The sequence below is a fragment of the Monopterus albus genome, unplaced genomic scaffold, assembly GCF_001952655.1.
Source record: "Monopterus albus unplaced genomic scaffold, M_albus_1.0 scaffold348.1, whole genome shotgun sequence".
NCBI lineage: Eukaryota > Metazoa > Chordata > Actinopteri > Synbranchiformes > Synbranchidae > Monopterus > Monopterus albus.
Window position 1 is genome coordinate 260,652 of NW_018128228.1, and position 13,959 is coordinate 274,610.

Here is a 13,959-nt window from a genome sequence, read left to right on the forward strand (position 1 = left end):
AGCAAAGGGTCTGAATACTTATGACCATGTGATATTTCAGTTTTTCTTTTTTAATAAATCTGCAAAAATGTCAAACATTCTGTGTTTTTCTGTCAATATGGGGTGCTGTGTGTACATTAATGAGGAAAAAATGAACTTAAATGCTTTTAGCATATGGCTGCAATATAACAAAGAGGGAAAAATTTAAGGGGGTCTGAATACTTTCCGTACCCACTGTACATGTTATTCAATAGGAATGGTGACAGTGCTGTGTTGGTCACATAGTTTTCAGGTAAGTTGCACAGCCTCCTCTTACATAGGGTATTCTATTTAATCACCATCAGAAAGTAACTAATGAAATTAAACTGTCTCTAAAGTCATTGCAATTTTATGTTAATTGGAGTATTTTTATAGTAGAAACAATACATCATTAAGTACGCTGTATCGCGTTTTCAAATGTAAGTACTCGTAGTTGGTCTGAAAAAAAGTGGTATCAGTGCATCTTAATTCCAAAAGGATCACATGCTTGTCACTCTACTGTAACAGAGTGAAGTGCTGGAGGCTTATTCTTCCCTTTTCAATATGAGCTTTAGGTTTAGATAAATAATTTGTAAGTCTGAATATAATACAAATCTGCTTATTAGCCCATCATTAACTTTAAATAATGTAGCAGGGCACTTTAAAAGAATAGCTGGAAAATTCAAATTCATTTTTGTGTCCAAAAGAGCCTGTGAAAGTGAAATGCTTCTAGGGCAGCAGCTTTTCAAAAAAGGCGAGCCACAGTATCTGAAACCTCTGGGATACATCCTGGATTATTAATAAAGACATGTTTTACCTGGGGGCTTAAAGAAAAGGATCTATAGTTAAAAAAAAAAAAAAAAAAAACTGGGCAACCCGAAGAAAGGAATATATAAGTGTTCATAATCAATGTTAAACCTGCACCAATAAACCAACACATTAGCCTTATCCCAGTACATAAGCACTCAGGCAAGCTACCACAACATACCAGAGTGATCACGTTACCAGACAACCTTCTCAGTCTCTCTTTTGAGCAGCATGTGTCCTGATTTTAACTCCACAGTGCTGAAATGGTCCAGCCGACTGGATCTTAGCTGAATCAGCAGACGAGAAGCAACCAAATACATACACAGGTGGGAGAAAACTGAAGGGTGTGGCCCAGATTTCGGTGTGGAGGTACAGAAAGAAACGCATTAAAATCTGCTTTCCACTGGGACATGTACTGAAAATGCGCAGCCAAGGTTACTGAATATAGGGAAATAAGAACACATATTCAGCAATGCTGTGTGTTCATGTCTGAAACTACTAATGTGCATGTCAAAAAAATAACCCAGCTGCAGAGATGGGCAATGGCACAATGCTATCGTCCATCGCTGATGGCCGACAGGCATCATTCATTAGACAAAATCCATCTCTACTAAGCTGCATACCAAAGTGGACAGAAGAAGTATGTATGTAATTTAATCACTGACCTGTGATTATGTTCCAGGCCTGAACTGATCAGAGGCTTTATCAAGAAAGTTCAAAAAAGATTTTTGTCGAGTTAGGACTTCTGGTAGTAGAATTTAAAATCTTCTCCTAACATATAAAGACCTTAATGACAAGGCTCTATCATGTCTTAAAGACCTCGTAGAGCCTTAAAGACCTTAATGACAAGGCTCTGTCATGTCTTAAAGACCTCGTAGAGCCTTATCATCCCAACAAAGCACCTTGCTGTCAGAGTGTAGGTCTACTTGTGGTTCCTAGAGTCCACAGAGGTAGAATGGGAGGCAGGGCCTTTAGCTATCAAGCTCTTCTGTGGAACCAGCTCTCAGTCTCAGTTTGGGAGGCAGACAGCCTCTCTGCCCTTAAGATTAGACTTAAAACTTTTTCTTTTTGATAAATCATATACTTAGGGCTGGCTCGGGTGACCCTGAGCCTTCCATTGGTTGTGGTACAATAGGCCTAGGCTGCTAGGGGCCCTCCCATGATGCTCTGAGCTCCTCTCATCCCCTTACTCCCTATGCATTTGCAGTACATTCCACCATAGCAGGTCACTAACTGTGTGTCTCCTCTCTCCCGTAGTGTCTCCTCTCTCTCTCCCTATACCCTTCTGCATTTATCCCTGGCTAAGTAGCTCTATGTTCTGATGAGCAGTCACTGGCCACATCAACCTGCCCAGTGTTTGTTGTTATTTGATGCTCTTCACCAAGAGCCTGGTTCTGTTAGAGGTTTGTTCTGTTCAAGGGAGTTCTTCCTCCCCACTGTCGTCAAGTGCTTGCTCAAGGGGGATTTGTTGGGTTTTCCTCTACAGCACTATAATGTTTAGACCTCACTATGTAAAGTTCCATGAGATGATTTTGTTGTGTTTTGGCATTATACAAATAAACTGAATTGAATTATAAACCACAGGACGACCTCAATTTGTACATCCCTGACCGGATGACACACACAGAAGTGATCAGTCTGTTCAGAGACTCAAAGCCTGGATAATAGTACAGCTCCACCCTACACTATTTGAACACTGTTCCTAAAAGCAAGATCTCTTGATGACAAGCGCCTCCATATCCACAGCCATCCAGCCTGTTAAGTGCATGTGTTCATTGAGCAAATCACCAAAATCCAACCAAAGCTATACAAGTAAAATCATCCTTCAACTCTCAAACCATTTTTTTATGCTACTGTAGATAAATTATCAAAACTAGCACCTTTTCTTCTTAGCTGGGAAATGAAGAATCACACATTTTGTAAAACTGAATTATGACTGTGCCTCAAGTTTCACCACAAAGATCACAAGCCTGACTTTGTGAGGAAACTTAATATAGTGTGCTTGACATGTCCAGATTTAGGCTGTATTAAACCTCAACAAAGACCATTTTAACTGCAGCCACTGCCCATTGTAAACTCTGATGGAAACTCTGTAATATGCGAGTGTCACTGCAGGCAGGGCCATAATGACACCCCAATAACGTTTGCTGCCGCTGGAAGCACAGTGTTAGCCAACAGATGTATGACTGCATGCAGATGTTGCTATAGGTACACAGACACCTGCCCTCCATCACAGCAGCAGCACTTAATTCTATTTTTCATGAGCCCAGTCAGTTGCCAGGGTTTTTGTTTCCATGGCCACACTGCAGTCTGATGCAACAAAACCCAGCCAGAATCCCCCTTGGATGTCTTGGCGTGATACCAACCCAGGGAGTGCTACACCACCATAGGCTAGCACACTGACTGACTGACTGATATATCCAGCCAGCCACATTGCCAGCTGAGCTAAAACTATACACAACCCAAACTTCTGTCCACAGTCGTTTACTGATTGGCCAAAGTTCACTGGAAGACTTTTCAGTTTCACACAATCAGTTAGTTAGCTATTTCAGAATGTTTTGGACAGGAAATGTCACATGTGGCGCCTATACTTGTGTGACTTCCTGTGTCTGTTCCAGGGTCAGGGACTGCATGACATTGAAAGGAGAAAAAAAACAGCAAGATTTGTGATGTGACAAGTGTCACTCTCTTTCTGATCAGAAAACAAGAGAAGCAAAAGTAATGTGACACCAGCTACTGCGTCAACAATGAAAATCTGCTATTTAAGTATAGAGTATGTATTGCTTAAAGACAAGAGAGGGGAGCTCTATCCTCTTCTGTAACAACAGCTGTGGGAAATCTATTAATAAATAATTAATGTAAAATTAGGTTGTTGTAGGAGAAGAATACAATGAGGAAAAAAAATGAACAACTCTGGTCTGTCAATGCCTGTAAACACATCATCATGTCTTAGAGGATGACGTATCAGTTGACTGCATCTGACCAGCTCGCTATCCTACCTGGGTTGTTGGCCTCTCCCTCCAGGACCTGTAGCTCAGCACACTCTGCGAGTGAGTGCTCCAAACAGAGCTGCAGGAAGCGGGCCTGTGTCCGGCTCACCCTCTTCAGCAGGGACAGCAGAGCCACCGTCTGCTCACACTCATTCCAGCCCTTGAACCAGCTGGCCAGCACGCCCACCTGATCACGAAACATCATGGTCTGCGAGACGGGTTAAAAATGGATTGACTGCAGTGGTTCTGGGCTGGGCTGAGAGATATGACGAGTGATGCAGAGAACAACCTTCCCCAAACTTTATGCTACTGATTTAGGTAAAACTGATGGAGGATGACAGCGGTCCAATCAGCTGGTTGTTAATGTCTCTGAGACAGAGGAGGGGTCAGTCAGTCAGTGAGGTTTAGCTGCTGCAATGTCATTCTTAGCTGGGACAGCAGTTTGTTTCAGGCCTTTCAGTGTCAAAATTTGAGTCACCTACTGCCAGTGTTGGATAAATTCCTGCTAGAGGAGTTTCTGCACAGTTTTCTGTCAGATCATCTCTGTTGGTGCTGGAGGGGGGGAGGGCGGGGACTGAGGTGGTCTTCTATCTTGGCATAAGTGATACGAGTTGCTCTCAGTTACTCTATGGTCCCACAGGGATTTATATTTGATGACTCAGCTTTCCTCCAGCACACACTGTGTCACAACAGCTTCAGCCTCACTGGCATTTTTCTTCAGGGAATCCCTCTGGCTCCTGCCGAAGGATGCGAGATGTTATTATGGTTGCGGAAGGAAAAACAATAAACATGTAAGAGACGGTGTTCTCTGTGGCTCTCAGTATGCGATTCCTACACAGGCAATGACTTTTACAGTGCACAAGAGCAGACAGTCTCACTAAAATGCGCCAGTGTCCCTGTTGCTTCAGCTCTGCTGCATAGAGCCGCTTTGAAGAGCATGCATTTATAACTCGCCTCCTCGCTGTCGCCTATGCGTACAGGTTTGTGGCATTCACCGCCCAGACAAAAATAAATAATTTTCGTTTTCGGTATCCACCCATTCCTAAAAATACAGCTGTAGGTAACGTACAAGTGGCGCTGCATCCCGGAATTTTCCGAAGGACAGACGCCGGGTCACCGACGGCGCCCGTTACGACAGCGGCTTGCCTCCGTTATTTTATTGACAGATTAGTCCCAGAGAGCTGTATATTTTAAACCGAGGACAGGCTGTAGTGGTGAATTTTAGCCGAGGAAACACCGAAGAGTAAGCTAGGGCCACACTCCAGGTTTCAGGGCTGAGCGTTAATTAGCCGCTGTCTAAAACTGTCACTTTGCCTCATCAGCGCACTGGTGGATGTGTCTGTTAGTAGCTTGTAAAAATAAAACGACTAAACATAACATTATCCGTGTCAACCTTTTCACCTATCTAGAACTGTGAAACATATGTAACTTTATCAGTTAGCGAAACAAAGTTACATTTCTCAACACTGCTAGCAATAATGCTATCGGCGATAAATTCCCAGTAACCGCTGGGAATGAGTTAGCTAACTACTCAAATGAAAAAGCGTGATCTCACTAGTAAAATTGTGTAATTTCAATCTGAAGCTGCTTCCGAAAGAGTTTTTTTCTTTGATCAATACTCACACAGAAAGGAGAGAGGACGCAACAACGTCAAAGAGATTTAGAAACTTGGCGTTAATATTTGAATTGTCGGCAAGAAGACTAGACGTATCGAGCTTTATGGCTCTTACCTCCTGGCGCAGTTTGCATCATTGGATTTGTCTCAGGACGGGCAACAGGCTCAGCTTTTGGGGAACAGTGCCCCTTCACTCCGGGTCTGCGGGATTTGCCATCTTGACTACCCTTTCCTCAGTCCCTCCCCAACAGCAAAACAGCTGCTCTGGTCTAAAAGAAGCGGTCAAACCACGCGGAGCACGGCAAACAACTTCCGGTTATCTTTGGAAAATAAAGTTCAACCGCGTGAAGAAGAATGTTGCCAATTAACATATTAATTAACTAACATATCATTTCAGTTCTAGAAAAAGGATTGGTTTCTAGGTGCCTGGGGAAATAAAAGAAGCTGCCATATAAAATAAAGGTCAGTGGAGGCCCATAAAGTTAGTTTTTGCCCTTTAATCCACCGGAAAGATACAAGTCAGTCACCCAAAACAGTCACCACACACACAGACACCATATAAATGTGTAACTTCAGCTTGTTTTGCAGTGATTCCAGAAGTAATGTGCATAGCTGACCAGTCGTGCAATTTTGTACTGAAACACATACACACAAGTATGCATTTAATTATTTATTATTTTAATATTTTACATTAAAGATAAGACTTCAGACAAGACAATGAGAATATCGGTGAAACTGCATACAACAAGGAAAACACAGGCATCTGAATGTGACAAAGGACCTCAACACTTTAGTTGTAAGTATTAACAAGTCAGAATGGGTGAAAATCAGTGGCTTAATCTTTAACATTGTATTTCAAAAATTTGTCATATTGTTTGTAATGCAAAATATTTACCTTAATAAACCTGCAGCTTTAGATGTAAGATAAATGTAGTAAAGTACAAAGTAACAAAGTACAAAGAAAAAGTACAACAAACCAGCATAAAGTGGAAATGCTCGACTATTTAAGGTAGCCTAAATGTAATGCTACTTAGTTACTTTCACCACTGGTTGGTTGAGGGAATTCCAACAACTAGCATGAAAGTCCCCAAAAGTATGTCTTTTCCACAGTGTACCTTACGATCATGGTTATACCACACCAAAATGAATGCATGATGCACATAATTTTACTATTTATTGTTGCATAGGCTACAACTTCCAATAACCGTTTGACGACTGCCAACGCTATTATTTTGAAGGCAGGACAAGTCAAGTTCCGGCTGCGTTTCGTGCGCTTTGCCTGAAAGAGTCAATTGGGCGAAGGCAGGGTACACCCCGGACAGGTCACATTTTAATATTCTAGTATGAACTTATCTCAGTAGATAGCTGCTATTTGTAATTCCAAATACCCTACAACTATGGACAGATTATGACACAAAGGGCCTTTGGATACAGACATGTTAAAGCCAAGACTCTCCACACTGAAAGAGATGCACAGTGACTACAAACAACATTGTTGTGCATCTCACTTGGCGGTCATTCTTCATCTTTGTTGTCATTTAGCATGTGTTTATAGTCATTTTGGATTTCTTTGTAGTTTTTTGATTCAATATACAAAATGAAACATTAACAGTTACTTCATACAGATCTCTTCTACTGATAAACTCATTACTTTTCCGTTTCTGCTCACATTCCAGGGGTGTCCTGACCTGTGCCACCCCTGTGGCCGTCCTGTTCAAATATGGCAGATGAAGTCTCTGTTCACTTATAGGTTCATTGCAAGAAGGCTTTTTAAAAACAGAGCTGTCACTTGGCCTTCATTGGAGCATAATGTTCAGTAATATCCCTGTTAACAAATGTTCCAAACATTCAAGTTGAAAAGGTTCCACCTTTTCAGTACAGACGTCCTATATTAGTTGTTAGATGATAGACCTCGACTGATCATACTGAGACATCATCCTTTAGGTTGCAGATAATATTACTGATCTTATAAAAAACATTTTTCCTTGCGTGCAAATGCAACTCATTAAGACCAATTTCATGAGTTCGTTTGAGCGGTGTGTGCCTTTAAGAGTCACGGTAGCCTACGTAAAGTAGTAGCTCCGCCGCGCGGCAGACGTTTGGTGTTACTGTAGGTCGCTGCTCATAAACACATAAACATTTAAATATCATTGACCAGGTTTGTGCTTATTCGTTCCATCTATACCTTCTGTTTAAGTGTGTATAGTCTTATTAAACAGACAATACGCAGCCCATACGTAGTTCTTGCTGCGTGTTTCAGTCGGATTGTTTTGTGAGCGAACAGGAAGAAATGGACTTCCAGTTAAAAACAAACCTAAATAACAATTTCTGGCCAACACATGCATAAGTGTTAACATGCTGCGGGGACTGACGTGGTCCGAGTCTGGTACGTGATTGAAACTGATCAGCTCGTCACGTATCACACGTAGCTGATTGGAAACGAGGAAATATAAGGAAGCAACACATCCGATCGCCGCCCTCCACCGCTTCCTCGCAGCTTTCTTCTTCTTTTTGTAAGAGGTGACGTTTACTTTCATCCTTAGCCTAACGACGAGTGTGGTGTCGTTTTCAGACCGAGGATTGTAGAAGCAGAAGGAGTCGTTATGAAGCTTGTGATCCTCCTGCTCTTCCTCCAGTTGTTCCGATCTGCAGACAGCAAGTGTTTCTGTCAGGTGAGCGGCTGTAACTCAGTACAAGACGAGTAGAGAACCTGATCCTTGTTTTTATGGAGCACGTTTCGTATTCTGCCCTGTAATGTTGTTTTCGGCTACGCTCTTCAATACATCTGCCTTTATTTAAAGGGCTGCTGGAGTGTCACATGGGTTATGGGTCAAAATGTAGAATTAAAAGTAGTTCAAATGTGTTCAAACACATGATAGGCAACGCGTTTTTAAAGTGAGTGTAATAGGTGCCACGGAAGCTGTTGTAATAAGATGCCTCTTTATTCACCCCTGCGGAAATGATTGTTTAAGCCACACCATTCTACAAAACTATCCACAACACCTCTACACCCTGTCTCCTGTCCTTTGCTGATGTAGCCCACAATAACAGGATCATCGGAAAACTTTAGCAGGTGTATAGGGTGAATAAGAATGGCAACTGGGCTGTCCCGTGAGGTCCTACTTCTTACAGTTCTGCAGTCTGACATACTGTGGTCAGCCCATCAGATGGTCTATGATCCAGGATACAAGTGTAGCATTCGCCGGCTTCCTCCCGAGAAGATAAAGCCTCAAAACGTTAAACACACTGGAGAAAATCAAAAAAGATGATCCTTAAATGCTCCCTGACTATTCCAGATGGCCGTACACCTGGTGCAGTAGGAATGTGGTATGGCATCCTCCATGTGGACTCTATCTGCTAAATAAAGGATATGATCACCAGAAAGTCTCTATGCTAGACTTTCTGCCATTTGGTGTTGGGTGGGTAGTGTATGGTGTGTTCATCAGAGCTTGCTTCTTTTTTTCCCCTGAAAACAGCTGTGGAACCAAGGTAGATGAGAGAGCTGAGAGTCAGACATTAAAGTTACAAACTGTACTATAACAGTGAGCTGAGGGCCAATAAAAGGCCAAATGGAGCTGACAGTCATTTTAAATATCAGATTGATTAATGCAGTTTTAAAAATAAAAAGCAATGGGAGGTGAAAATACCAGAAATGTGACAAATCTATTAGTGTACTTATGCAGGAGGATTAATGGGAGGGAAGCATCTTACTAAAGTCGGTTGTAACACTGATTAGTCAGGTCAGATTGCATTAAAGGTGTGGCATCCATTGTTTTGGAGGAACTTGATTCATGCTGTGGAGCAAACGTCAGCATATCTTGGCCTGTGTTTCTTCATTTGTCACTTTTTTTTTTTAATAGTCTGTCTCTCACAGGCCCCCAAGTTCAGAACAGTGCTAAATCACTGGCCACACCTTTAAAAAAGTAAGTTAATGTATCATGCTGTCTGTGTGTTATATATATTTTACCTTTTTGATGTTCAACAGAGAGTACATCTTCCACACACTTCATCCAATATTGTTTAGTTGTGATGCACTCAAAAATGTGCTCTTCTTTGTTGATTTTGGTTTGGCAGTTGACCTTTTGTCAAGCATTAAACGCACAATATGAATCAACATCTTTACAGTACACTAGAGCCACAGGCTGCAGTGTCCAGTCAAAAGATATTATCAGATTACTAGGGACTGACACAATTACATCATCAATATTTAATAAAATTCATCCCTAAAATGAGGAAAAACATGGCATCACAGTATCCACAGGATGCAAGGTCCAAATTCCAAACACTCTGAAATAAACTCCATAACCTTAAAGAAAAACTAATTGCACAAATTCCTATTTCAATGGTGTGCTAATAAGGACGGGTACAAAAAGAACATCAATTATTATTAAGGGGACTGTGAAGTTTAATATTGCACACTGTATCAGACCAGTGACCGTAGTGCTAGTAAAGAAGAGGAAATCATTTTCACATGCACCTGTCTACCAGGTATATAAGACCAGATTTCCAGACCAGAGAGGAACAGCTTCCAGGTTTCCTTTTAAAAAACAATCAAGATAACCAGCTGTTTGTTTTGTATCTAACTAAGGTCACAGGTGACCTGGATGATTGCACTTGTGATGTGGAGACCATTGATGGATTTAACAATGACCAACTCTTCCCCAAACTTCAAACTCTTCTGGAGTCTGACTATTTCAGGTTCTACAAGGTAAGGTGAACCGATGGGCACCACAAATAGACCAATTAACCCATGTTGTTGTTGTTGTTGTTGTTGTTGCTGAGGATGTGTTGGGACTTCGCAGGTGAACCTGAATAAACCGTGTCCGTTTTGGACGGCCTACAGTCAGTGTGGCCTGAGGGACTGTGCTGTGAAGCCCTGCTCTCCTGTGAGTTCCTCCTTTCATTTGAATCAGCCAAGTTGGTTTTTATTTGTACAGCCCAATATCACAAATTATAAATGAACCTCAAGGGGCTTTACAATATGGGGGGCATACAGCACCCTCTGTCCTTGGACCTTTGAATCAGGGTAAGGAAACACTCAATTGGAATGACAAAAATTGTATATTGTAACATACTGTATATGAAGAACATTATGTAAGCATACTGTATATGAGGAACTGGAGGATGAACCAACTTCCAGGTGCCTCCAGTAGACCTGGACCACACGACCTCCTCACTAGACAAGGATCTGCCTAGGCTGCACAACCACACGAGGCAAAACCCGAACACATCACTCACACACATGTAGGGGAGACATTAGAGAGACAGAAAGGAGAAAGGGAGTGAATAAAATGAGGGGGAGAGTGACAACTAAGAGGACGAGGCTCCAGATGTCTGAACAGAGGAGTGAAAGATCAGACTGTGTTACGCCACTTAACATCCGTGAAACGGGTGATAGTTGTTGTCACACACTGGAATTACAGCTCTTGGTTTATTAGTGATGTTTTGACCAGCTACAGGTCTTTCTCAGGCAAATATTCACAGGGAGGAAATGAGGGATATGTATAGTGTACAGCTTGGTGACCAGTGCCATCATAAATATCTAAGAGCGTGTGTCAGGAACCTATCATTTTAGGGAAAATAACATTCGCATAAATACACACGGGTAAATCTGCCTCTGATTTAAGACTATTTGTTCACAGAACGAGGTGCCAGAAGGGATCAGATCATCCTCCCACAACAAGGTGAGTCAGTTGGGTTCAGTTTTTGCTTCAGGCATAAGCATACTCGCTGTTTGGGGTCCTCCAGCCAGATGGGGTTCCACAAACAAATTGACAATGTGGAATAAACCATAAATATAAATTTTTGTTTTAACATGTTGACATTACACAAATGTGAGGAATACACATATACCAGTAACAAAGTGAGAAACAAATAATGAAAAATCACAATAGACAGTTAATTAAAAAGGCAGTCAGAAAGACCAGCCCCTGTTTGTATGATGGTAACTATTTTACCTTGTACGCTCTCCCCTCATGGACTGTATGTTATATAATTTATGCCAGAGTTAGTTTCAAAATAAGCAGTCTGGCCTGAGTATAAACCACTCTGTACGCTCTAGTCCATCAGTTATGTGAAATGAGTCTCTCTACTACTGTAAAACCTTTTCTACTGCAGCCCAGACTCCACTTAAGTGGCTCTGGTGACGCAAGTGGTTTATCCCCTAACAGACACATTTTGAGTTCCTTGTTGAACCACTGTGTTTTTAATACCCGTTTCCAAAAAGACATGAGAACCTGTAGACTCGTTAGATTTCCAACATCCAGGTCTTGAGTTAAACAAATGTAGAGGTGTAAATTAATCTATGCACAATTTTGTTTCCCTGTGGCCCAGCCTAGATTTGAGATCACGTCTGGGCAACACTCAATTTCACTATGAAGATCCTATTACCAAATTAATCTGACTTTGCATATTTTGGGTTTTTTGTTTGTTTTAAGTACTGATGCAGAATGATTTATTACTCTTGAACCATGTATTGTCATTTTAATCTTCCCTCTTTGCCCCAAAGACGGGTCCTGCACTGCTTCTTAGTGGTAAAAAGATTTTTTAAGCACCCATTAGTAGCCCTGAGCTGGGAGACATTTTGGATTTTGAGGGTTCTCCAAAAATTGTGTACTGTAAATTAAACGTGATTATTAATTTTGCAGGTACACATTATAGCAATTGTTGGGTTATTATAATATGCAGAGAGGAGGGAGTATACAGTTCTAGGAGTAGAGTTCTTCCATTTTCTGTGTACTTTAATACATTTGGAGGTAATTTGTTAATTTTGAGGAAGTGATTGAGTAATATGACATTAGGGTATAGTGTAATTTTATGGGAGATGTATCAAAAATGACATTTTGAACAAATGCATTTGGAATTTAAAAGCATAATATCAAAGTTTAGTATTGGCACTGGTGCACATACAATACATATTTGTCCTGAGGAAAAAAAATAAAGTTTATTGAATCATAAATTTCAATCTGTTAAGTTTATGGGTGTCTTCAGTATTCAGCAGATGCAAACGCGCAGCCGGATGAGTGTGAGAAGACAAACCTTCTTGGAGCCGTGGACGTCTCCTTAAGGTTAGTCTGGTCAATCGAGACAAGATCACAGTTTGTTAACAAAGCTCATTTAGAAATAAAATCTTCCAAACTCAGTGATGAACACTGAATTTGAACAATAATAAACAGGGGAAAAAAATCTGTATTTATACCTTTACATCTTATTATTGCAAATGTCTAGTGAGGGGTTATTGCACATATATTCTCACAGTTTCATATTTGCCATCAGTCTTACTGCGGCAGGGAAAAAGCTGTTGTAAAGTCTAGTTCTGTGTGTGATGATACTGTCCGCCCTGCTGTGCCTGAGGCTGTAGGTGCAGTTTTTGTGTCTGAGCAGGGTGTGAGCTGGGTGGCGTGGATCTCTGAGTATGTTCTCTGCCCTTTTACGACAGCGCTGTCTACAGTGTGTCCATAGCAGGCAGTTCAGTCCCAGTGATCCTCTTTGCGGTCTTTATGAGCCTTTGAAGAGCCTTCCTCTCTGCCTGTGTGGTGTTACCATAACAGACTGTGATGCCAGTAGTGTGTCATAAGAGAATATGCCGTGTCATGTTGTGGTTGCAGGTTGAATGCATTCAGATTCAGCTGGAAGTGCAAAACAACTGTGTCACAACCAATTTAATACGGAGTTTAAGGTCGAATCTCCTGTGTGACCTTTGACCCCTCAACATACACGGGAATTTAAACCAAGAGACTGATCTGTTTTTATTTATTTTTTTCTTTCCCCCAGTGAAGAGACCAAGGAGGCTCTACTGGACTGGAACAAATATGATGATGAGGCAGAACGCTTCTGTGTGGTTGATGGTACTGTTTACATCCATTATTTGACCAAAGTAATAAATGAACAAGCAAACCTGTATGTGTACATGTTTCCATATCTCCAGATATAAAAGATACAGGTGACCATTCAGCTTAAAAGTATTTCCAGAAGTATGCCTTGATTTTTTTGTTTGTGATTTTGGTCTTGGAAAGATAGGCAGTTTAAAGAACACAATGATAAACCTACAACATACAAAATAAAAAAATGTTCTGCAAACAAAGCAAAGTTTATAGAGCAATGTATGGAGTTAATGGAACGTGATAAAGTATATTAATGGATTAGAGAACGTAATCAAAATAAACTTGTTTTAAAGAAGCATGATAAAGTACATGTTTTGGAAACGCGCATTAAAAGCAGTTGCTTATAAGGAGTGTAGTGACAAGAATTTGTTTTCAGGAAAACATAACTGTTTAAAAGTTTTGTAAACAAAATATAAGGAATATTTTTGGGGAACAAGGTTGAAAAACATGACATTAAAGAACGGAGCATTTTTAGGTAATGTAATATAGTTTGCCAGATACTACCCAGCTTGGAAAATGTTGAAATGCTCCACAGGTGTCTGCAAGTGTCACGAACCCCACTGGTTCATATCTTTCACATATTCCTCCATCTTTTAGTTTTCTTTGGTTCATATCAAGCCTGCCTGGTAATAGTGACTTAGAGCTGACTATAGTGTTGTTGTTTTTT

General features: G+C 41.0%; 2 protein-coding genes across 2 annotated transcripts in view; one reads left to right on the top strand and one right to left on the bottom strand.

Annotated features, from left to right (window-relative positions):
• samd4a (sterile alpha motif domain containing 4A) overlaps positions 1-5,742 on the bottom strand; it is a 58,151-nt gene extending 52,409 nt beyond the window's left edge. The window contains 2 exon segments of the mRNA XM_020625191.1: positions 3,804-4,531; positions 5,525-5,742. Coding sequence (XP_020480847.1) covers positions 3,804-3,999 — 196 coding nt within the window. The 5' untranslated portion in view covers positions 4,000-4,531; positions 5,525-5,742.
• Positions 5,743-7,803: 2,061 nt separating this feature from the next.
• The window catches only part of ero1a (endoplasmic reticulum oxidoreductase 1 alpha), a 12,320-nt gene continuing 6,164 nt past the window's right edge, over positions 7,804-13,959 (top strand). Inside the window, exons 1-6 of the mRNA XM_020625164.1 lie at positions 7,804-8,081; positions 9,998-10,117; positions 10,212-10,295; positions 11,052-11,093; positions 12,400-12,476; positions 13,183-13,330. Coding sequence (XP_020480820.1) covers positions 8,013-8,081; positions 9,998-10,117; positions 10,212-10,295; positions 11,052-11,093; positions 12,400-12,476; positions 13,183-13,330 — 540 coding nt within the window. The 5' untranslated portion in view covers positions 7,804-8,012. The remainder of the gene's footprint in view (positions 8,082-9,997; positions 10,118-10,211; positions 10,296-11,051; positions 11,094-12,399; positions 12,477-13,182; positions 13,331-13,959) is intronic.